The 24,893-nt window shown below is 43.8% G+C and overlaps 1 protein-coding gene across 3 annotated transcripts in view; it reads left to right on the plus strand.

The window, feature by feature from the left end:
- IGF1R (insulin like growth factor 1 receptor) overlaps positions 1–24,893 on the plus strand; it is a 278,119-nt gene that overhangs the window by 204,857 nt on the left and 48,369 nt on the right. For all 3 annotated transcript variants that reach the window (XM_017886884.1, XM_017886885.1, XM_017886886.1), the window contains 6 exons: positions 5,209–5,357; positions 7,897–8,041; positions 17,174–17,388; positions 19,773–19,899; positions 21,484–21,722; positions 24,415–24,582. In XM_017886884.1, the coding sequence (XP_017742373.1) occupies positions 5,209–5,357; positions 7,897–8,041; positions 17,174–17,388; positions 19,773–19,899; positions 21,484–21,722; positions 24,415–24,582 (1,043 nt within the window). The remainder of the gene's footprint in view (positions 1–5,208; positions 5,358–7,896; positions 8,042–17,173; positions 17,389–19,772; positions 19,900–21,483; positions 21,723–24,414; positions 24,583–24,893) is intronic.

Consider the following 24,893-nt stretch of genomic DNA (forward strand, 5'->3'; position numbering starts at 1 on the left):
CCCTCCCTCAGTGCTCATCATGTCCTTCATTTTCCTTCCTGAACTTTGAGACTTCACTTGGGAAGCAAAGAATTTCCTTATGGCCGGGCACGTGACTCATGCCTGTAATCTCAACACTTTGGGAGGCTGAGGTGCCTGGATCACCTGAGGTCAGAGTTTGAGACCAGCCTGGCCAACATGGTGAAACCCTGTCTCTACTAAAAATACAAAAATTAGCCAGGTATGGTGGCACATGCCTGTAGTCCCAGCTACTCAGGAGGCTGAGGCAGGAGAATTGCTTGAACCTGGGAGGCAGAGGTTGCAGTGAGCCAAGATCACACCACTTCATTCCATCCTGGGTGACAGAGCGAGACTCTGTCTCCAAAAAAAAAAAAAAAAAAAAAAAAAAAAAAAAGAGGAGTTTCTTATAACAAATGCCATCCCTTTTGTACATGTCAACTGGAGTTCTATAAATTTGTCATTGGTTTATGCTTTTGAAAATAAGATGCTAACATTGTTTAGAAATGTGGTAACTATAACTTTGAAAGCAAAAGAAGATTGGGTTTATGCTTTTGAAAATAAGATGCTAGCATTGTTTAGAAATGTGGGAACTATAATTTTGAAAGCAAAAGAAGATTGGAGATTTGGGGTTGCTGTTCCCTTTCCTGGAGCAGAGTAAAGAACTTTTAGGGGCTCACCCCTGTAATCCCAGCATTTTGGGAGGCCGAGGTGGGCAGATCCCTTGAGCCCATGGGTTCAAGACCAGCCTGGGCAACATGCAAACCCCATCTGTACAAAAGATACAAAAATTAGCTGGGCGTGGTGGCACACACCTGTAGTCTCAGCTACTCGGGAGTTGGAAGTGGGAGGATCACCTGAGCCCTTGAGGTCAACGCTGAAATAAGCCAAAATCGCCTTACTGCATTCCAGCACAGGCAACAGAGACTGTGTCTCAAAAAAAAAAAAAAAAGAGCTTTTAGGAAAGTGCTGTTTTAGTGAACAAAATGCCTTCTTCATGATTAGCACCAAGGGGCCTGTCTTTCTGAGTCTGTCAAAATGTATTCTACAAATATAAAAATATCGGCCGGGTGTGGTGGCTCATGCCTGTAATCCCAGCACTTTGGGAGGCCGAGGCGGGCGGATCACGAGGTGAGGTCAGGAGATAGAGACCATCCTGGCTAACAGGGTGAAACCCCGTCTCTACTAAAAATACAAAAAATTAGCCAGGCCTGGTGGCGGGTACCTGTAGTGCCAGCTACTCAGGAGGCTCAGGCAGGAGAATGATATGAACCCAGGAAGCAGAGCTTACAGTGAGCCGAGATCGCGCCACTGTATTCCAGCCTGGGCGACAGAGTGAGACTCCGTCTCAAAAAAAATAAGTAAATAAATATCATTTATCATTAGAAAAGTAGATGTTAATTTTAAATATAATTTTTGCTGCAGTTTATTTCTATAAAGTACATTGAGCAAGTGTTCATAAAAGGGTTCTTTTTCTAGTGTATTATTTGGAGATGCAGCTTGTACTGTAGGTTTACCTTCAAATCAAAGGTAATACTCATTTTCTTTTATAGTATTAAATGTAGAGCGACTTTCTGCCTCTTATAATTTGTATAACCATTAGAATAGTAACAAGAACAACAAAATTACTCTGAATACTTTAAAATGATAAATAGGCCAAGGACTTCAGTGAGCTGCAGAGGATACATATTATGTCCAAAATCAGTCTACCGCATTGTACTCACATTTTGTTGGCAGCCTTCGAGTGTAAAAGGGCCTTTGCTGGTGCACACCTCAGGCCCAGGGGCAGTGTCTGGAACCAAGTGGAGGCTCAGCCACTATTCAGACGTCACCTTGCTCTTTGGGGTGGGGTTAGGGGAGCGGTAGCTTGTCCATGAACTCAGTATGCTATCATCTTTGCTTTGTGAATACATTTTCTGAATGACATTTGGAGGCCTTTGGTCATTCTGCAGCCACCAGAGTTGTGGCAAAGTGGGAATGCTGTCCATTTGACAGTGTTGTTTCTTCCACTCTAGCGCACTCTTCAGAGAATTGAGCCATTATTTCCCCTATTCATTCTTACAGTCCATTCAAAACTATACATCTACCTTTTGTTTAAAATAAAACACCATAAAGAATAATAAATTCCCTTCTCTCTGCCTTTGAGGTTTACTTAACAATTACTTTAAAATATTTTGTTTTTATCTTGTTTATACCTTCTCTATACCATAATGGATTTGAGGAAGCTTAATCTATAAACATGTTATCAAAACATTTCTTAGAAAACATTTTTTAAGTGCCCGATGACTCCTAGACTTTTACCAAAGGCAGTTGTTTCCTTTTTTTTTTTTTTCTTTTTCTTTTCTTTTCTTTTCTCTTTGATAGACTGGCTGTGTTGCCCAGGCTGGAGTGCAGTGGTACGATCATAGCTCACTGCAGCCTCAAATTCCTGGGCTCAAGTGATCCTGCTGCCTCAGCCTCCCAGAGTGCTGGGATTACAGATGTAAGCCACTGTACCCAGCTTCAGATTTTTCTGTTTGAGTGAAAGATGGAGAGAAACTAAATATACACTTAGGTTACAACCCAGCAGTTATAACCATGGATATTTATCCCAGAGAAATGAAATTTATGTCAATACAAAAACATGTACACCATCGTCCATAGCAGCTTTATTTGTAATAACCCCAAACTGGAAATCACTCAGATGTCCTATGATAAGTAATTAGTTAAACAAACTGTGGGACATCCACACTGTGGAATATTATTACTCAGCAATAAAAAGGAACAAACCACTGAAGTACACTACTTGGATGGATCTCAAGAACGTTATGCTCTGTGAAAAAGCCAACCTCAAAAGATCACGTACTGTATAATTCCATTTGTACAACATCCTCAAAATGACAGATTATAGCCGGGCGAAGTGGCTCATGCCTGTGATCCCAGCACTTTGGGAGGCTGAGGTGGGTGGATAACCTGAGGTCAGGAGTTTGAGACCAGCCTGGCCAACATGGTGAAACCCTGTCTCTACTAAAAATACAAAGTTTGGCCAGACACAGTGGCTCATAACCTATCTCAGCACCTTGGGAGGCTGAGGTGGGCAGATTGCTTGAGGTCAGGAGGCCAACATGGTGAAACCCCATCTCTACTAAAAATACAAAAATTAGCCGGGCGTGGTGACCCGTCTCTGTAATCCCAGCTACTCAGGAGGCTGAGGCACGAGAATCACTTGAACCCAGAAGGGCTGAGGTTGCAGTGAACCAAGATTGCGCCACTCTACTCCACCTGGGTGACAGAGTGAGATTCTTGTCTCAAAAAAAAATACAAAAGCCAGGCATGGTGGTGCAAACCTGTAGTTTCAGCTACTCCAGAGGCTGAGGCAGGAGAATCACTTGAACCCCCAGGAGGTGGAGGTTGTAGTGAGCTGAGATCATGCTACTGCACTCTAGCCTGGGCGACAGAGTGAGACCCTGTCTCAAAAAAAAAAGACAGATTATAGAGATGGAAAACAGATTAGTGGTTGCCAGGTGTTAGGGACATTGGGGAATAGGTTGGGCAGGGCAGTGAGTATGAACAGGTAGCATCAGGGAGAACTGTGTGGTGATGGAACAGTTCTGTATCTAGATTGTAGTGATTATACAAATCTACACAAGTGATCAGTGACAGAGCACCATGCGGGCATGCGCATGCGTGCGCGCGCGCGCATACACACACACACACACACACACACACACACACACAGAGTTAATTTCCAGGTTTGATACTGCATTATCATGATGTAAGATGTAGTAACCGTTGGAGGAAATTGGGTGAAGGCTATGTGGGATCACTCTGTAATTTTGTAAATCTTTGCAGCTTTTTGTGACTCTATAATTATTTTAAAATAAAATGTTTTTTTAAAGGGAGAGTGAGAGTTTATAGGGTATGTAGATAAATTAGAAACAACAGAAGACCAAGTAAAAAAGTGCTGAAGGAAGCCCCCATCGCAGGCTAGAAATGAGAATGGTGAGTGCAATGGTAGAGGAAGGACTCCCCATCTGTGGGTGGGTCCAGTTCCTGCAGGAGCCTTCTGGAAGCCGTGATCCCCATTCTCGCAAACACGCAATAGGAAAATACCAGAGAAGTTATGTTTACCTATTAGCTTTTAAACAAAACAGAACCCTACATCTTTGTCTGAGATAAAAAAATAACCTTCATAGGTAGGGGAAGGGACATTAATAAAAGAGCTATAATTTACACTGTTTTTCTGGAATGTTTTTACTTCATGAAATTTGAGAGATGATTTAAGAACAATAATGTACATGTAATGGCTCCCCAACTTACCATCCTGTTAACACACACATTGCATAAGGTCATATCATTTGTCTTGTTTGGAAATCAGTTCAACTATCTGACCCTTGTTCTGTATATAACTATAGATCCCAAAGGTTCAGCTGCTAGGTTAGCCTTTTGTCTGCTATTTCGTAAATAACGGCAGGTAAGCAGGAAAAGTGCCAGTCTTACTTGTCCCTGACTCTTGGTGGTTTGTGGCATGTTCAGGATAGCATTTGAAATAAGAGCTCATGACAAAGTTAATGGAAACCCCTTGCTTTTATTGTGTATGCAGCGAAAACAACATTTGGATCAATTTACAAGTTTCTGCAAAACACTGTCAAGAAATAATTTCAGTTGTGCTTTAGCAAGAAAATAATGGATCTGCGCTATACCACATGCCTTTTGGCATCCGTCACTGGGCTTTCCTGAGACACTGACTGCAGGAGCTGGACTACCGTTAGGCAGAGACACTATAGTCCCTTTGCTGTCCCTGTCTTCTCTCCTAGCTACTCCTCCAGGTACACAGGCCAGGGTCACAATATCAGAAAGCAGCTCTGTGTTCCTCCAGAGAACCCCCAGAGCTTCCTTTCTGCAACACTATCTCTCCCACATGGAACCAGCTGGCTCATCAGTCAACAGCCTATGATACACAAATGCCTTGATGATGCATCATGTATTTTGTCTGGAAGCAAGCAACACGCTCTTCCTTTGTAGGCTTTTTCTCCTTTTGGTTGCAATGTGAGTGGCTTATCTTGGGTGGGCTTGGGAATGATATACCATGTGACCACACGAACACTTCAAAACAGTTGCTTTTTCTAATGCATGCTGTAATAACAATAAAAAGCATATCCTTATGACTTTTTTAATACAAGAAGACAGACTCAATTATCTGTGTTTTTGATTTTTTTTTTTCTTCAACAGCATGTACTGCATCCCTTGTGAAGGTCCTTGCCCCAAGGTCTGTGAGGAAGAGAAGAAAACAAAGACCATTGATTCTGTTACTTCTGCTCAGATGCTCCAAGGATGCACCATCTTCAAGGGCAATTTGCTCATTAACATCCGACGGGGGAGTAAGTACTTCATCCCACTGGAAAAATGGCTAGATCTCATGGTTTTCTTTTGTTGATGCTTTTCATGCTCCCGTCCCTGAGTCACCACTAAAATATGGGCTTAGATAAACAACATGGTGTGTAAGCCTCATGCATGACGTCTCTTCTTTGAGTTTCCCTAAAAGATAAAAAACAGATTGAAAGGCAATCTGTTTTTTAGCCATTGGCACATCATTTATTCCTGTAAAGAGAGTCATCGCTCATCTTTTTGTTAGTCACATCTTGCATAGGAGAGGCAAGCCCTGACACATACAAACCCCAGAAGAGACCATTGGATCAGAGGTGTGATTCAGCAGACTCAGCAGACTCCAGCTATAGCCAAATCCACACATCTTTCAAGTCTAAAGAGTTTTCCTTACTTGAATTTACTGAGAAGACTGAGCAAAGGGAAGTTTAGTGATATCATGTTAAACTTTTATGAAGTCCAAAAGAATGCTAGATTTCCAAATTTACTTGTGAGAGACAAAAGGATACAAGTGTGTATCGTTGTGTACGTAAAGTTTCAGTCTCACCCCGGTACAATGACCTGTATTTGCAGTAGATGGCATTCCTGGTAAGTTGCTTCTAAGTTGGATATGTGCAAAGGATTTCCCACTGACTTAGCCTGCGATCTCTTCACTTCTTTGTTTTTTTGTGTGCTTGTTTCTTTGTCTTGTTTTGAGACAGAGTCTCACTGTGTAACCCAGGCTGGAGTGCAGTGGCACAATCATAGCTCACTGTAACCTGGAACTCCTGGTCTCAAACAATCCTTCTACTCAGCCTCCCACGTTGCTGGGACTACAGGCACACCCTACCATGCCTGGATAATTTAAAAAATCTTTTCACTTCTGATTTTTTCATTGCCAAGGGCTTCTAGTAATGGTGCCTTAAATTCTCTCCTACTGGGACCACTTGGTCAAGGTACTGATAGTTTTATAAGCTAGAATAAATACTGTAAAAAGACTTTCAAGTTGAAAGGAATTTTTTGGGGAAATCCTTTTATGAAGAATTTTTTTTTTTACAGTTTGAGAGGAAAATAATGTATTTTGAGAATTTGCTTTTCCTTAATATTTGTTAAATGAATAAACTGTTTCCTTAAGGTTTAGAAAGGACAGAAACAAGTTTTTGCTTATTTCTTCTGAATTTGTTGATATCCCTTGCTGTTGTTCACAATATACCCACTCCCAGTCCTCCACGATGAAGGTAACTCTGTTCCCCACAATTAGGGCTTCCCTGCTCTCGTGGTACTTCTGAAGTTTAATTCTTTTGGCTGTGTCTGCATTTTCTCATTCACTTTTAATTTGCTTATCCCTAGAACATACCTTTTGAGTGCCTAAACTTTTTTATCTTCCTCTGAAGATAAAATTTCAATCTGTGAATTAAATCCATGGAGAAGTATCATTTTATGAAGGAATTGGTGCATATTTATGCATGATGATGAAATGTGTCTTCCGGTTTATGTCCATTGCAGAAAATAGATTGGATTTAGGATGATGGGACATCTCATTAGAGGGGAAATTTCCTGATCTTGACTAAGGCATACTTCCTGCCCCACGTTTAAAATTCAGGATCTCTTCCTTAAAACATCAACTGCATACAACCTCTCATCTTTTCAACTTGAATTTCCCTTTAATTTTTCTTGGAAAGCTGTTAAATTAGATGTAGGGCTTTATCCTTTAGTACCCTTATTTTATTTGTATCAACTCAAAGCAAAATAGAGCCTTTTATTAAATATGTCTTCATAAATTATACACAGTAAAATCCCATTAATTGAACCACACCCAGTTCATTATAGTCTTTATTAAAATTTTAGCATTAGTTGAACTGAAAATTGGTTTTTATTTACTAGGGGACAGGGTAGACTAAACAAGATGAAAGGAAACCTGTTGTTTGCATATTATGTTTGTACATCTGTATTAGCAACTATTTTTCCTCCTATTTTCTAGTTCCAAAAGCAATATGTAAATATTATAGAAAACTTAGCAATGCAGAAATGAATTTTTAAAAATCCCTCATAGATAACCATTGTTAACATTTTGGTATATTTTCTTCTAGTCTTAGTAAAATGGAACCTTTAAATACAGATTCCTGTATCTTAGGAATTAGAAAGGCAGCAAAGGCAGTTCTGAATGAGACGGAGAAAATGTTGTTGATTTAGTCATGCCCTTGTACTGTGGAGGCCATACTGTCTGTTGACAGAGCATATTAAAAGACATTCCCTACAATTGTCAGCCTTAGCTAATTGCCAGTCTGGTATTTATGATCAGCTTGAGAGCTGCAGTACCCCCAACCTCCTAGAAACTTGCCTTCCCCTGCCTGGGAGGCCTCATTCCAGGAGTGGTTGTTGCGAGTCAAGCCAGGGAAGCATGCTTTTGTCAGGGAATGGCCAGTCCTGTGCTGGGAGCCTGAGCATCTCGGGGGCACCTGCCATTGAATTGTTCTCACTTGTGTTTGTACGAATCCAAGTATGTCACCCTTACACCAAGTGAGCACACAATGACACGATCCCCTTTCAATGTAGATAACATTGCTTCAGAACTGGAGAACTTCATGGGTCTCATCGAGGTGGTGACGGGCTACGTGAAGATCCGCCATTCCCATGCCTTGGTCTCCTTGTCCTTCCTAAAAAACCTTCGCCTCATCTTAGGAGAGGAGCAGCTAGAAGGGTAAGTGCCCCAAATTTCATGAGCTGATGTTCTCCTATTACAAAATAAGCAGCATACTTGTAAAAGTGTTGCTAAGGTAAGAGCCCTCCCTGCCTTGTTAAATAGAAGAAAGGAAGAAGCCTCAGTATTGCCTGTGCTGCTCAAGTAGGTGTTGGGTAGAGTCATAATTCTCCATTCTTAGGAGGTTGCTGTTTTGGAAAACAGATGTTTTCCCCCTTACTGGATTTTGCCTCGTCAGTCAAGGGTTGCGTGTCTGACTGTGACCAGTGAGACGGCTGACTTGGGGCAGACTTGGTGTTCTTGGGGCTTTTCTGCCAAGACTGACAGCAGTTGATCTGGAGTGCTCACCTCCCTGTGAAATCATTCACACAACCCTCATCTGCCTCAGGATGCTGTACTCTACTATGCACAACTACTCCATCTCTTAGGATATTGAAAGTGAGAGCAGCGGAGGAGCATGGGCAGTTCGTTTTGTTATAAAGAAATCCAGATTCACAAGATTGTTTTTATTGATTAGTTTACAGGATTTGTACTATTGATAGAATTTTTGCCTTGGCACAGGAGTGCTTTGTGATAGGGGTTTTAAAATAATCATGGGCTTTTCACTGGAGGATAAAAGCTGATGCTTATTGCATGCACAATTGCTTTCCAGCCGTCAGCCTATGTGTACCTTTGCATGTGTACTTTTCTCTTAAATACTCCCTTTTAAGTACGACTCTTGCCTGGCTTTAAGCGAATGCTTCAAAATAAAAGGAGTTATCAATTAAGGAGTGAATTCCTTCTAAAGAGAATTTGGGAAAATAATTTAGGAAAAAAAGAGGCGAGAAGGTCATGGGAAAGGTTGTCCTTGCTGATTTATCTGCCCCAACTGGATAAAGTTACTGCATAAGGGTTTCTTTACAGCCTCCCTGTTTTTCTCAGACTAACTCTTGGTCAGTCTTAAATTCTTAAAATTCCATCATCTGATAGAACTAACAAGAGCAGGCAGCTCTTCATTCCATCCTTGAAAAGCACAGTGTCCTCCCCACTGGAAACACCAATCTTTGAAAAACTTCTTTCTCATTACAAATCGAAGGAGGCTGCCACTGCGCCCAGCCCCAGACTCCTCAGTCACTTACCTGGCAAGCTGAGTTCCTACCAATTTAAGGTGATGATTATTGTTCGTTGTATTAAATTTTAAAATGAATTTTTTATCCGCCTTTTTTTTTTCTAAGTAGGTTTGTGTTTCTGGAATCCCGGATATCTGTGAGCTCTTTTTCTTTAGCAGATTAGTAGCTGTCAGATTTTCCTGTTGCTTAATGATACACCTTTTTTTTTTTTTCTAGACTAAGCAAATGATAGACATAAAGGTGAATGCTGAGAGGAGAGTTTAATTTCTATTAGGAATTATGTGATTACCTTTTCATGGAGTGTTAACTAACTATTGTGCACTTAAATGTAGCTAGAAATTAAAGCCTGATTTTTATTTGCAAGAATATTTATGATGTCTTTCTCATTATCTGAAACTTGCATAAAACCTGAAGTATCAGCAAAATCTTTTAAGGATGCGTGCTCAGGTGTTTGCGAGGCTTCCCAGGTAAGCCTGGGCCCCTGGCCTGCTCTTACCATTTTAGATGCAAGGGAGGGCAAGTGGGCCTTGGGTTTTCCCTGCTGCTGCTGCTCCCCAGTAGCCCTGCAGCTCCAAGGATGCCGGCTGCAGCCTTTCATTCCTGCATGCTGCTTCTAAGAGGCTCTCTTTTGAGCTAGGGCTCTTAAGAATCTTTCACCTCTCGATAGGCGCTCTTTTCTCTCACCCTGTCTTCCTGGCACATGACCACAAAGGTATAGCCCGTCCTCACGATGATGAGCTCCCCGAGAGCTCTGTTTGCTTCAGGTGTTGAGACCACTAGCAACACCTCAGCTGTTCATTTCTCCTTAGACTCAGGGACAGAGTTAAGTCTGGCCCCTTCACTGGCTGCCCTCACTTCTTCTGCAAGAAGGGCGAGAAAGAGAAGGACACGATACGATAGACAGATAAACATCAGCAGTGCAAAGCAGAACTCACACAGTGTTACCAGGGAAAGAGAGAAATGTGCCCTAGGCATGGAGAAGAGCCAGATACCTGAGAAGATCAGACAGGCTTCTGAGGAGGTGGCATTTGAGATGGGCCTTGAAGGCTTTCGGGAAAAACTTGGGGAAAGCAGAGGATTGAAGTGAAGAAAGGCAATTCGAGGTAGGGTGGCAGGAGCAAAGGCAACAAGTTGGGGCATCCTGGGGCCTGTTGGGCAGCTAACGCTGGAGAGGTGGGTGGTACTAGAGTTACGTAAGATGTTTTGCACCCAGGTATAAAGGGTTATAATTTAGGTAGACCATGGAACATATTCAAGGCTTTTGAATAGAAGAGTGTTAGCAGAGCTGAAATTTTTATTTCGATATGCTTTTGGTTTAAGCCAAGATAACTTTTATCCCAGTGTTTCTCAAACTTTGCTACACATTATGAAATCACTGGGGGTGGGGGCGGGGGTGGGGTTGAGAAATCCTGATGTCCAAGTTGCACCCCCACCCCAATTCAATAGGAGTGTTTGGGATTAGGATCAAGGAATCAGTGCTTGCCTAAGATCCCTAGGTACTTCAGCAGGGAGCAAAGATTGGAAACCACTGCTTTATCCCTTCATTTCTTCCCATGTGCATATCACAAAGCACTTTGACGGTTTTTTTCCTAAGTATTTTCCCCTCACACTGCTGCCTAATGTCTTAGAGGTTCACCCATGTTGTTACACGTGTCACACTATTTTCTTAAACTTTTTCTTTTTCTTTCTTTTTTTTTTTTTTTTTTTTTTTTTTTTTTTTTTTTTTTTTGAGATGAAATCTTGCTCTGTTGCCTAGGCTGGAGTGTAGTGGCACTGTCTCAGCTCACTGCACCTCTGCTTCCTGGGTTCAAGCAATTCTTCTGCCTCAGCCTCCTGAGTAGCTGGGATTACTGGCACGCACCACCACACCTGGCTTATTTTTGTACTTTTAGTAGAGATGGTCTTTCACCATGTTGGTCAGGCTGTTCTCGAACTCCTGACCTTGTGATCCACCCGCCTCGGCCTCCCAAAGTACTGGGATTACAGGCTTGAGCCACCACGCCCAGCCTTCTTGAACTTCTTTTATAGCCAGTGATAACATAAATGTTTCCATTTGGTTCAATAGGATGAAAGTTTTGTAGCCTTTTGTTTTTGATGGAGAACAGAACAATTCAAGATACAGAGATCCTTCAACTCTGACAACCTTGACATTCCAAAATATCACTGAGATCCCTCTCAAAAAGTCTCCTGAGTCATCCAGAACAGAGAATTCAAGCATTTTACCTTTATTCCTCACTCAGAGCTTCACTCAGAGCTCTTATTCCTCACTCAGAGCCTGTTGACTCAGTGTGAGCTGATTTTGCAACCGAGTGACAAAAGCCATAGTCATGGTTTCCTCAAGGACACCACTAGGGTGTATTTCTAGAGTAATGACCTTAGACGTTAAGAAAATCAAGGCCGCTCTGCTGTTTACAAAGGAAACAGGTTTTGTAATCCACATGTACACGATTTTTATAAAATAGTTAATTTTTAAGCTCTTAAATAAGAGAATATTTTCACTATCTGGGAAGTCCCCTTGTTTGGACAACCTTGTTTCCTGATGGCATCAGGTAACTAAGGAGTTAAAATTTCACATTCTTTGGTGCTACCAAGGATTGTTGCCTTGAAAAGAAGAAGGAAAAAGTAGATGGAGGGTGGTGAGTTAAAAGAATTGACAGTCGCAGATAGGCATTTCTATGCTTTTGTTCCTACCACTTGACTTTGCAACACACAATGCTTTGTAATACCTTCTTGGAGCTCTAAGGCTGAAACATGGCCGCTCTTTAACATTTCCCTGGGACTTTTGGAAAATATACACTCAACCCTGTGACCCAGCAATTCCAGGATCCACCCAAGAGAAATGAAAACATGCCCACACAAGACTTGTGTATGAATTTTGGTAGCAGTATTACTCATAATAGCTTCCTGGGACTCCCCTGACCCCCAGGCCAAAAAAAAAAGACCCACTGGAAACCATTCAGATGTTCATCAACAGATGAATGGATAAAAAGATAAATTGATAAACAAAGTGTGGCACAAAGGACAACTGACTACTGAACAATAAAAAGACGTGAAGTATGATGCGTGTTACAACATGGGTGAACCTCTAAAACATTAGGATAAGTGAAAAGGAAAAATCCAGACACAAAAGGCTACATATTGTATGACTCATTAGTATGTAATTTGCAGAAAAGGCAAAACTATAGAGACAGAAAGCAGACCAGGGATGGCTGCGGGGAAGAGGCGGAGATTGACCACCAATGGGAGTGAGGGAACTCTTGGGTGATGGAAATGTTCTGAAACTGAGTAGTGGACAGTTGTGTAAATTTACTGAAGCTCATGGAATGATGGGTGAATTTTTTTTTCTCTTTTTTTTTTGAAACGGAGTCTCACTGTGTTGCCCGGGTTGGAGTGCAGTGGCACTATCTCGGCTCACTGCAAGCTCCACCTCCCAGGTTCACGCCATTCTTCTGCCTCAGCCTCCCGAGTAGCTGGGACTACAGGCGCCCACTACCATGCCCGGCTAATTTTTTGTATTTTTAGTGGAGATGGGGTTTCACCGTGTTGGCTAGGATGGTCTTGATCTCCTGACTTCATGATCCGCCCGCCTCAGCCTCACAAAGTGCTGGGATTACAGGCGTGAGCCACTGCTCCCGGCCTGATAGGTGAATATTTGATAGGTAGATTATACTTCAGAAGTAAAGCTATTTTTAAGAAACACCTAACAAACAAAGTGGAAACATTTTCTGAGTATCTGTATGGTGCCTGGTTCCACCTAGATAGACATTCCCACCCTTGCTGAACCCCTAAGGTTGATGTAAATACTGCATTTGCGGGAGGGTGGACATGATATAAACCAACGCGTTTGCAGATTAATTGGTGGGAGCATCTGCAGAAAGTCAAAAAAGGCCAAATACTCTATCAGTTGCAGATGGCTCTGTTGCCGATGACAGCCTGTGTCCTGGGTTCTGATGCCCTCTAGAGACAGCCGTGAAGAGGCAGTTTTCTCCTCTAAGAAAGGAACTAGAATGATTGGTTGTATAATTGCAGAATTGTTTTCAATATGTCAGCAAGTACTGAAAATGGGGAAACTGTCCTTCCTACCTCTGTAGGCTGGAGACCTCAGGTTCAGCTCCATTTATCAGGGCACAGGACCTTCCTGTTCTGAGACTTTGTTCCAGGGGACTTTTTACACTTCAGAGAGTAGCACAGGTCATCCTGCACTTTTGTGGGGTGATTAAAAGCTCAAGGTATCCTCTTATGTTTAGCCCATCCAATTCTTCCAGCTGGCCTCGGCCAGAAAAGCAAGGAAGACACCCCCAGTTTGCAGCTGAGAGATTCCAGCCTGGGAGAGCTGAATAAATCTTTTGCCCAGAGTTGTTCCTCAGTAAGTGCTGGAGATGAGGCTCAGACCTGACCTTTGGATTCCCAGATGGAGTGCTCTGAACCCTGTACCTGGGGCTGTCTTCAAACAGCACTCAAATATCGATAGAGATAACATAAAGATGTCCTCAGGAAGATAACCAACTGTTCCCACCCCGTGTGGTCTACAGATTGGGAGACAGGGCCTACCCAAGTGTAGAAACAAACATTTTTTACAACATAGAGAAGGCTGAGAACCAGGATACCAGTATCAGTAAAATCTGGATATCACAGCGCATATGGAAGCTAAAGAAAAATAAATAACTGGTCAGGTGTGGTGGCTCACACCTGTAATCCCAGCACTTTGGAAGACCATGGCAAGGGATTGCTTGAGCCCAGGAGTTTGAGACCAGCCAGGGCAACATAGTGAGATACCAGCTCTTAAAAAAAAAAAAAGAGAAATTAACCAAGCATGGTGGGGCATACCTATGGTACCAGCTACTTGAGAGGCTGAGTTAGGAGGGTAACCTACGCCTGGGAGGTTGAGGCTGCAGTGATCTGTCATTGCACCTCTGCACTCCAACCTGGATGACAGAGTGAGACCCTGTCTCAAGAAAAAAAAAACTAATTTTTAAAAGCATTCTTTGAAGGTAAAGGCAGTAAGCTTAGAAACAATGGAAATCACATTTACTGAGTTATTTACTTAAGTAGTCTTTTCCTTTAGGAAACAATGATAACTTTTATGCATATTTTAAAGATGTGCAGACAGGTCTCTGCCTTTTACCCTCTCTTAATTCTCACCTAATCATGGAAGGAATTTAGCAGGGAGCCTTACCCCAAGCTGCGGCTGGAATAACAAGCACAGTATTGACAGGCTGCTCATGAATGACTTGATTATTATTTTGACAAGGGTTTTATTTTTATTTTTCTTTAGCTTCCACAGGCTCCGTAATGCCTGGGTTTTATTGATATTGGTATCCTGGCTCCCAGCTTCTTCAATGATTGTAAAAAATGTTTGTGTTTACTGTAAAAAGATAATCTTGCTTTTCAAAGTGATTAATCAAATACACAGAATTTCAGTGTGCCTGCCATTCATTTGTCAAATTCCTGATTTATAATTCATGCTTCCTCCCGTGGGGAGAAGAATGTTTTGTTCAGAAGGTATTTTTGGTGTGGTTCTGTTCCCTGCTAGTGAAATTAGTTTACTAAAAGAGGCCTCATTCTGGGTGTAGATGGAAGTTTGGCCTGATTAATTGGTCCTTACCGGCAGCCTAGAGGTTTCTTCACCAGCAAGGATATTTTGTCCTGTAACACTAACTCAGGTCCCTGGAAGCAGCCCCACACTAGGGCGTGCATCACTGCAGAGTCTCCTTTGGAGCTGGAGAAACTCCATGAGCAAGAATGGGCTTATGATAGGACACATCCATTTTCACCCCATCCCTCCTTCAGTTGTATGACTGCATGGAGCCCTTCTGACCTCCAGCAGTGTCACCTGGCTGTGAGAAAGAGCAGGTGTGGATGGGGCCTACCCCCAGCAACAGTAGAGCCAACTGGGCCATATCCCAGCACTGCTCCCCAGGAAACACGCCTTGTGTTGCATTGACCAGATCTGGGATCATTTGGACAATGTCTTACGCGGCTTTTCCAGGATAGCTATGTGTTCAGGAGTGAGCCCGTACTGAAAGCGAAGAATTGTTGACTCGCAAGTTTTTGCTACCAGTTTGGTAGCCACTAATGTGTCCAGAGGCCTAAAGATGGGCTTGTGAGGAGCCTGACTTAGCTTCAGAGGCGCTGTCTTTCTACTCACTTGTATGTTCACTGCACCCCTGTGCTGGCAGGACTCCCACCTCCACCCCCAGCACTTGTGTGAACAGAGAGCCCAGTGCTCAGGGAAGGGTTGGGCTTCAGGCTTGTAGGGTGGATTCCGTGGCAGCTCTGTGACTCCTTCTGGGCATTCTTAAAGTAGACAGGGAGCTTAGATGTCACCTATGCATTCCCCTTGTTGTCCTACGAGTGAGTAAACAGGGCTACAAATAGCACTAAGGGACCTGCATGTGGCTGTGCAGTCATTAATGGCATTTCTGGTCCTGGGTCCCAGTCTCTGAACTCCCTCCTGGTCCGACCTCCGTTTGTGAATGTTCAGGAAAATGTCACAGGGCTGCTTGGTAGCATTGTAACCATAATGAGAATCAGGCTGAGGATTGACCAGCTGGTTAGAGGTCCTGGTTTGGGTGTAAATGAAGACCCTCACCAGATGCAGAGAGATCCACTCCATTCATTTGTCAAATTCCTGATTTATAATTCATGCTTCCTCCCGTGGGGAGAAGAATGCAGAGTGGACGTAGCCTCCAGGGCAGAGGAAGGCTTAGGGATTCTGTTCTGTCCTGGCTATGCTGGCTCTGTAGGGAGGGCTGGGGTCCTTTTTCGTTTGTGTGTTTATACATTAGATCTGTGAGTGGATCTTAGAAATCACTCAAAGTACTGCACTGATTGCTAAACTTAGTAAGAAGCGGAGCAGGAAGAGGAGAGGAAGGATTCATGGTCCATGGGGATCAGGCCCATCAGCACAGAGAACTCAGACTGTCAGCCCTGGCATTGTCTGCTGGCTTTCTGGGGAAGCCAGAGAGAAAGGCCCACTGCAGGGATCTTTCTCTAGACCCAAGCCGTAGCTGTCTGCTTTCTTGCCTCCCCGGGGATGGACTTGTCCTGCCACCTGGGTAGCCAGATAGAACGGCTTCCTTTGCTGGTTGGATCCGCTACTTGTGTGTACACCCTCTGGGGCAGAAGCCACTTCTGGTTTGGTGGGCTTTGGTCCTCCAGCACCTCACTGGAACTCAACCTCTCCTAGATTGCTGGTTCTCCACGTGTGGTCCAGGGACCACAGCAGGGGTCAGCACCACCTGGCACTTGTGATAAATGCAGATTCTTTGCCTACCCCAGCTGAATCAGAAGCCGTGGGGGTGGGGCCCAGCACTTTGCAAACAAGTTTTGTGCACACGGAACTTGGAGAACCACTGTATTGGATTCCAAGTCCTCTTGCCTGGATGAGAGGCCCGAGGGCACTGCCTGTTGGTGGCTCTTCCTCCTCCCCCACACCTCCAGGGACTGGAACTGGGGCTTCTTAGAGTGAAAGATGAATCGGGGAAGGAGAAGGCCCAGGGTTGACCCCCCACAAGTTTGTCTCCCTGTCACATGCTGTCTCCTATCCCATCATGCTGCTGATTGGGCATAGGCAGGATTTACTTCCATGGATAATGGGAGACTTTAGAGCAAATGTGTAAGCTGTTCCGGTTGGGTAGCAGAGCATGTCTGTTCTCTCATGAATTGCTTTCAAGCACGTTGTGCATACTTGGCTGAGAAAAATAACCAAAGGCATTTCTTGGGAATGATTCTAGTAACATCCTCTGGTACAAGAAGCATTATTTGATGGTAATAGAGGTCATAAAATTAATTAGCATCTTATCGATTTTGATACATTGTCCTTGAATCATGTTGTTGCCATTGTTAACAGCAACTATCTGTTCTCCTATAGTTTTAATAACTAAATCTCTTATTGGCAAAGGAAATGTGTTGTGGAGCAAGTGGCAAAGAGGACCTATGTTATGTGGCCAGCAGGCTAGAGGGGACTGTGGCCAAGGGCAGGTGCGCTAACATAACATAACATCGATTTCTATGCTTCTAGGAATTACTCCTTCTACGTCCTCGACAACCAGAACTTGCAGCAACTATGGGACTGGGACCACCGCAACCTGACCATCAAAGCAGGGAAAATGTACTTTGCTTTCAATCCCAAATTGTGTGTTTCGGAAATTTACCGCATGGAGGAAGTGACGGGGACTAAAGGGCGCCAAAGCAAAGGGGACATAAACACCAGGAACAACGGGGAGAGAGCCTCCTGTGAGTAATAGCATCCAAAACACCGTGGGCCCAACCATCATGATAACAGCAGACCCTCCTCCCATGTGTGATGGCAACTTTCCTCTGCGGCCCTTTCTTGTTTCACATGGGGGACCACTAGACCATCTTCACTAGTGCTTTGCTGCTACTTATATGTCTTCAGAATCAGTAGTGGGCAGATATGTGATGTATTCATATTTACAAATTCTGTACATCTCTGTGAGTGTGTGAAACACTTATGAATAGGTTCTCTCTCAAACTTTAAAGTGCTGCTTACAGAATGCACAATTAAATGTCCTTTTATACACAGGTGCACAGTTAGATTATTTCTTTTCTTTTCTTTTCCTTTTTTTTTTTTTTCTTTTGAGATGGAGTCTCACTCTGTCACCCAAGCTGGATTACAGTGGCATGATCTTGGCTCATTGTAACCTCTGCCTCATGCCTCAGCCTCCCGGGTAGCTGAGATTATAGACACCCGCCACCATGCCCAGCTAATTTTTGTATTTGTTTGGAGAGGCGAGGTTTCATCATGTTGGCGAGGCTGGTCTCAAACTCCTGACCTCAAATGATCCACCTGCCTCAGCCTCCCACAGTGCTGGAATTACAGGTGTGAGCCACCATGCCCTGTCCGATTATTTTTCAGGGAAGAGCCAGGATGCTCCAGCCCTGTGAGCTCTATCCTCCCGCTCCCACAGAAGGGAAGCACAGGCCTGTGAGGTGGAGGGGGCTCTGCCCTAAGAACAGCCCCTGTGGGCCACAGGTTTCCTGTCCCTTACACTCGGCCGCCTTGTTTCTCCCACCCCAACGTGAAAAAGATGGAGCCTGCATCCCTGAGTTGATACCACTTTTTAAATTTAGAACAATATAATTATAGCCTTGTACTGGTTATAAAACTTAAGGTCTCGTATCAGAGATACAGCAGCCCCTTTCTCATCTAACCCTGTGTAGAATATGGCTGCTGAGAATGGTGTGGCTCTCTTTGGCTGGACAGGGTTATAAAAGTAAATCGTCTTTTCACCTTTGGCTTTTAATAAGGGAAGGATATTAGGGAAAAAAAGTAGTTTGTATGATTAAGGGTGATTTGTGCGTGTGTGCACACAGACATACATGCCGGGAGGCAAATCAGAACTGATACGTGTTTGGCTTTGACTTGTTTTCCTGGTGTCTGGATTTACCTGGCAACACTCGTTGCTCTGGGGGATCTGAGAGGAAAGCATACTGACTGACCTAGGGCTGAACAGCAGGCTTAGGACCAGTGCCGCCTCCCTCCACCTGCCCACTCTGTCCCTGCAAAGCCCCTGCCTTGCTCCCTGTTCAGACCGTACTAAAATCGGATGTATCAGAGCATTTCAGAGTGCTTTTCTCCTTAGAATCAGCCAGTCTGACCTGTCAGATCATAAATATAGTAGCTATTTATTTTCTTTTGAAAGAAAAATCATGATTTCCTCTCTTTAAGTAACACTTCAGCAGGAACTGTGACATTTTCCGATCTCAGTTGTGCACATTTTGCCCTAAAGACTTCTTAGCTCTTTTACTGTCTTCAGTCCCTCTGCTTCACCTCTTGAGTGTGTAGTGGGATTCAGGCAGATAAGGGGGCAAAAGGACAACTCATCAGAGAGCTCTGGGTCTCCATGAGGGTAGGCAGTCATCAGTTTTTCCCTGGTCCTTACCGTACTTTGAATTTGGTCCAAGGAATAAGAGAGGGACTTGGCACAGCTTCCCTGCCATACCTGTCAACCAGGCCTACTTCCCATAGAACACATTAGGCTTGGTCAAGTGAAATCTTCTTGTCATTGCTTAATCCAGCCCCCTGTTGTTTGTCAGCCCTCACTGGAGGCCTCACAGGAGTTCCTGTGTCCTTCCAGTTGGATACCAAGTTTAGACCAAGAAAAATTGCTTTCTGTGGCACACCTGTGGTCTCTTACCTGTCTTTGGTGGTTGTACAGGAACAGGTAGATATCCACAACTGCAGAACAAGTGTCATCGTCTCTCTAAGAAGATTCAGGGCAGCCTAAAGGCTCATTCTCACCCTACCAGGCCCCCTTTCATAGCCAGGATCTTAGGGATGGAGAAGAAAGATAAGTTCACCTTGTTCACTGAAGTTGCCCTTTGTTTTCAGGTTAGGAAACCCAGGTTCATGTCCAAGTCCCTGGGCAAGTAACCAGTGCAACTGATTGACCTAAAACAAAGGATGGAACCCTTGGAGCTCTGCGTAGTGAAATGTATGATTTCTTAGTGGAAAACGAGAAAGCCACTTAGGAAGCCCAGCAGGGAACTTAGCACATATAACAAGCTTTGGGGAAGGGGAAAGCAGTGCCGAACAAGACAGGTGCTTTTCAGAGACACATGAATCCCTGTCACTCACGGTGTACTCTGTGCCCCAGGTGAAAGTGACGTCCTGCATTTCACCTCCACCACCACGTGGAAGAATCGCATCATCATAACCTGGCACCGGTACCGGCCCCCTGACTACAGGGATCTCATCAGCTTCACCGTTTACTACAAGGAAGCGTGAGTTTCTGCTTTGGGTGATGCCGTTCTGTTGACAGGGCTACGAATGGGGAGAGGCCAGTCTTTTGATCCTTGAATGGTTTGGCTCAATATGGGGAGTCAGCAGAGTCTTCAGGGAGAGCCACATCAAGCATCCCCACTTCATCCTCATGCACCCTCTCGGGCTGTCCCCGTGATGTCAGTCACAGCCAGTGACAGCCATGAATGGGCAAGTGTTAGCTTGAGGCCTGTCATTCTTTAGTGAGTGATTAGAGGTGTTTGAATAAAATAAACCCAAAGTAGGCAAAGCTTGTTTTTTCCAGAATTAGGTCAGTCCAGACTCATAAAGGATGATGGAGGACTTCACCGAAATAATCGTGTCAGCCTCCTTACCCACTAGCCCTACCCCAGGAACACCCTGCAGGCACATGGCTCTCTTGTATCATCTTATTCCTGTCTCTCTCTGCGTGTGCCTCTCCCAAGCTGTGGCCCTCTGCTCTAGGTCATGAGCCTTCCAAACAAGTGAAGGAAAGTGGAGAGAGAACAACCTTCATGTCTTGGGCCTTTTGTGACTTCTCCCGGACTCTGTTGGGATCTTTTCTTGTGCAATCACATGACATTCACCCATCTAAGCAGCCGACGGTTGTTCCTCCCAACTGCAGCTCTCTTTGGTCTCCCTCTTCCTTCCTTTGCCTCCTGTACCCATGTGGCTACCCTGGTCTACTTAGCCATCCCCCTTCCTAGGTCCCATCTTAATCTCATAGTTCTCTTTCCCAGATGAGTGGCTTCCAAAGAGCAGGAACCAGAGGCACCTTATGACAGCAGCTTGTACTCTTTCCTCCTGCCAGAGCTGGGGTCCTATGAATGAGAAATGGGGTTACTAGGCTTTCAGGGTTCGTACATAGGGGAGCCCCTCATGATCTCCCATCATGACAGCAGACAGGGTTTTGTTAATGTTTGTTTCAGAAGCCAGTGACCAGCAGCTGTCCAGCCCTTTTATCTGATAAATGTAAAATATCTACCCAACCATGCATCTGTGCAAAGTACTATATATATTCTCTTTGATAGTCACACCAATGCTTTGGCAATGTCAGCTGGTAATTTCACTAAGGACTTGATGCTAGTTTCTAAGGCAATCTGGAAACTAAATATTTGAATATTATAAGATGCTTAAGCATCAGAATTCTTGATGAGCAATTTGAATTTTAGAAGCTACTTCTGTTTGTCTGTAGGACAGTCATTTTTCTCCAACAGTTACCTTTTATCAATATCTGATATTTGCATTAACTGACTATGCTTGTTTTTTTCTTAATGATGGAAAATGCTGCAATCAGAAGAGAGAAAAATAGTATTTACATCTGTTCTTAAGGAGCAGTAACTATCGAATCCTGGTAACTGTTGAACTGGTTTTTCCTGAGGCAGAACATTCAATTCTGTAGTGCACGATGGGGGAAGCGCAGAGTCCAGTCGCTTCATTTTCTTCTTCTATAAAAGTCTAATTGATTAGTAAAGAAAGTGTGACGTGCTGGGCCTCTGGGGAAGATTTTTGAGGATTTTGATGTCAGAGCCCCGAACTTTCTCTAAACTTGATTGATTGTCTTTCAGACCTTTTAAGAATGTCACGGAGTATGATGGGCAGGATGCCTGCGGCTCCAACAGCTGGAACATGGTGGACGTGGACCTCCCGCCCAACAAGGACGTGGAGCCCGGCATCTTACTGCATGGGCTGAAGCCCTGGACTCAGTACGCCGTTTACGTCAAGGCTGTGACCCTCACCATGGTGGAGAACGACCATATCCGTGGGGCCAAGAGTGAGATCTTGTACATTCGCACCAATGCTTCAGGTATCCATGCCCAGACAAGCCCCCAGCATCTATGCTTCTTCACAAACTCACTGGGCTTGCTTATACAAGGTGTCATTGTAGAGTTACCAGTGAGCTATGCCTGTTGTCTTTCTTGTCAATACGTAATACCGTGTTATATTCTTTTTCCCCACTGCTAACACGTTAGGCTCTTCCGTGCCATTTTCTGGCCTCAGTACCATCTTCCATCATCTCTCTCCTGCTCTGTGCCTTTGAGCCCAGGTCCTCCAGAATGCTGGGCTGGTTTCATTGGAAAGCCCAGCCTGGAAACAGCCATCTTCGGCTGCCTTTCTTTCTTGTTTATTTTGATGTTCAATCCTCCAGGAACTGAAACCATGCTGATCTGTGTTCCACTTAATTCATGTGGCTCACTGGTTTTCCATCTTCATTCTGGAGCCTGTAGAGTTCCAAAGAGTTCAACAAAAGTTGAAAGATTGCAGATGTAGTATGTTGTGGATATTCAAAGTATTCACTGATGATGATATTCCTCCTTCCTCTATCTTTAGGTTCTAAACCACCTCATTTCTCAACTCCAGATCTGGAAACAATAAAAGCAAACATAAATATTTTCCAAGTATATAAAAGCTAGTTTAGAAGTAGGAAAATCCACTTCAGTTTTAAAGACACTGATTGTTTTAGTCCATTGGAGCTTCTGTCACAAAAAAACAGCGTAGCCTGGGTGGCTTATAAGCAATAGAAATGTATTTCTCACAGTTCCAGAAGCCACAAAGTGCAAGATCAAGGCACTGGCAGATTTGGTGTCTGGTAAGGGCCCACTCCTTGGCTCATAGATGGCTGTCTTTTCGTTGTGTCCTTGCATGGTGGCAGGGATGCAGGAGCACACTCTCTAGGGCCTCTCATAGAAGGGCCTGAATTCCACTCATGAGGGCTTCACCCCCATGACCCAATCACCTCCCAAAGGGCACACCTCCTAATTCCATCACCTTAGGGGTTCGAATTTTGACATGTGAATTTTGGTGGGGGGCACAGACATTCAGCCTATAGCACTGATAAACTTTATTTGATAATAGCCATTATTTTAGTGGGTAAGGTGTTTTTAAATACCCATAAGCAAGCACAAAATGAGTTTAAATGGCAGAGAAGAGGGTGAGAAGAAAATGCTGGTGGGGAAAACCTTTTGCTGTGCGCACCTGCTTCTTCCTCCCCTCCTACCCCATTTCCATGACCCTGTTAAGTGGCCACAGTCATGTCACTGGGTGAAGTGCTTATTAAAGAGAAGTTGGCACAGGCTTCTGATCCTGGGTGTGGGTTGGTATAGCAGAGATTCAATGCAACAGAGTAAGTTTTTCATCTTAAAATTTGGGAGTAATCCCTGCCTAGCAATTCACTGTAGCATTTGGGAAACATAGGAATATCTGCTTATTGTGACAGATTCTCAAGAAACCTGCTTCCTTTCCACAAAGATGGAAGCCAGGCACTGTACAAATGAGTCAGTTCACGACGTTTTGTCCTCTGTCCTTACACGCAGCAGAAACAGACAAGAACTTGGTCCTCTGCCTCTGCTTTTTTGTGACACCTATCATAAGAATGTATCTAGGAATGAGCTGTTTGTTTTGAAGTACTTATTTTTGGAAACCCTAAAGTGGCTGAGCATCAAGTGGTTATGTTTTCTCTGAAAACACTAGTATTAGTCATAACCTTTTTCCAAAGTATTATCCCTTAAAGATGTTCAGAACCTTGTGTGTATTGTATAACCTGGAGCACCCTCAAGCTCTCCACCCTTTTCAAGTTTGAAAAATGGCTTAGGCAAACATGTTGCTTAAGCGATATCCAGCAAAGGTGTCTCCTGCACTTTGGAAAAACCGTCAACATTGGTGCTTTTTTGTGACCCAATAAGGACAAGATTTCAGTGGTTCTGGGATACATTTGATCTTTATGCACACTTCAGCTCTGGGTTTGGGTTCAGGGGTCAGCATAAGTAAAGCTTGATCAAATAACTATGATTTGCCTATAATCAGCATTTATTCTGCTGGTAACAGAGTCTTTTGCTTGAAATGAGGCTTCCATGCATTTGCAGTTTTAGACTGCTTTTCAGAGTCATACCTCACTCATTGTACTGAAGGATGCTTGTGGAAATGGTGGACTTCCATGTTCTTTACATTGCCTCTTCCCCATCCCTCTTACACACAGCTGTGACACGGGCATGCACACTCCTTCACACACACAGGCTCTCCAGCCCCCTTTCCACTTCCCTCTTCCCATTTGGCTTCATGACATTTTTATCAGAGATTCAGAATCTCAGATGAAATCCAAGTCAGCCTATTTTACCAGTTGTCGAAACTGCCGGAGTTCAGCGCTGTGGAGAATGGCAGTTGTAATAAATGAGAAATACCAGGTGTTTGAATTAGCTGTAGATTTTCATACTGTCTCTTCTAACTCTGCTTGTGCCCCCGCAGCCTTTTTCCATTTACAATTCAGTAATGTTTGTTTTCACAGAGATAATCTGAGGAAATAAATTATAAAGGGAAATGTTGGCATTTAAAGTAGTACTATTTCAAAATAAGGTTCACTTTTCACTTTGTATTTCATTGTTCATTGTTATTTTCTTATCCAGGTCAAACTTACAGTTTCCTGTTGGCTTGCACAGAGTATCTGATAGCCTGAATCTTATGTTCATTTCATTTTCTGGAATGTTCTTTGTTCCCCTTTGCAGTTCCTTCCATTCCCTTGGACGTTCTTTCAGCATCGAACTCCTCTTCTCAGTTAATCGTGAAGTGGAACCCTCCCTCTCTGCCCAACGGCAACCTGAGTTACTACATTGTGCGCTGGCAGCGGCAGCCTCAGGACGGCTACCTTTACCGGCACAATTACTGCTCCAAAGGTAAAGGTGCACCAGCGGCCTGCACGTAGGGTGTGACCGTTCATTCCTGTGGTTTGAATGTACCTGAGCCCTAATATTATATATATCAGATAACAGTGTAGTTCTCCATTACACACCAGCTATCTTTTTTTTTTTTTTTTTTTTTGAGACAGAGTCTCAGTCTGTTGCCCAGGCTGGAGTGCAGTGGTGCAATCATGGGTCACTGCAATTTCCGCTTCCCAGGTTCAAGCAATTCTCATTCCTCAGCCTTCCGAGTAGCTGGGATTACAGGCATGCACTACCATGCCTGGCTACTTTTTATATTTTTAGTA

Source organism: Rhinopithecus bieti, unplaced genomic scaffold (assembly GCF_001698545.2).
Source record: "Rhinopithecus bieti isolate Rb0 unplaced genomic scaffold, ASM169854v2 scaffold_15821, whole genome shotgun sequence".
NCBI classification, from domain to species: domain Eukaryota; kingdom Metazoa; phylum Chordata; class Mammalia; order Primates; family Cercopithecidae; genus Rhinopithecus; species Rhinopithecus bieti.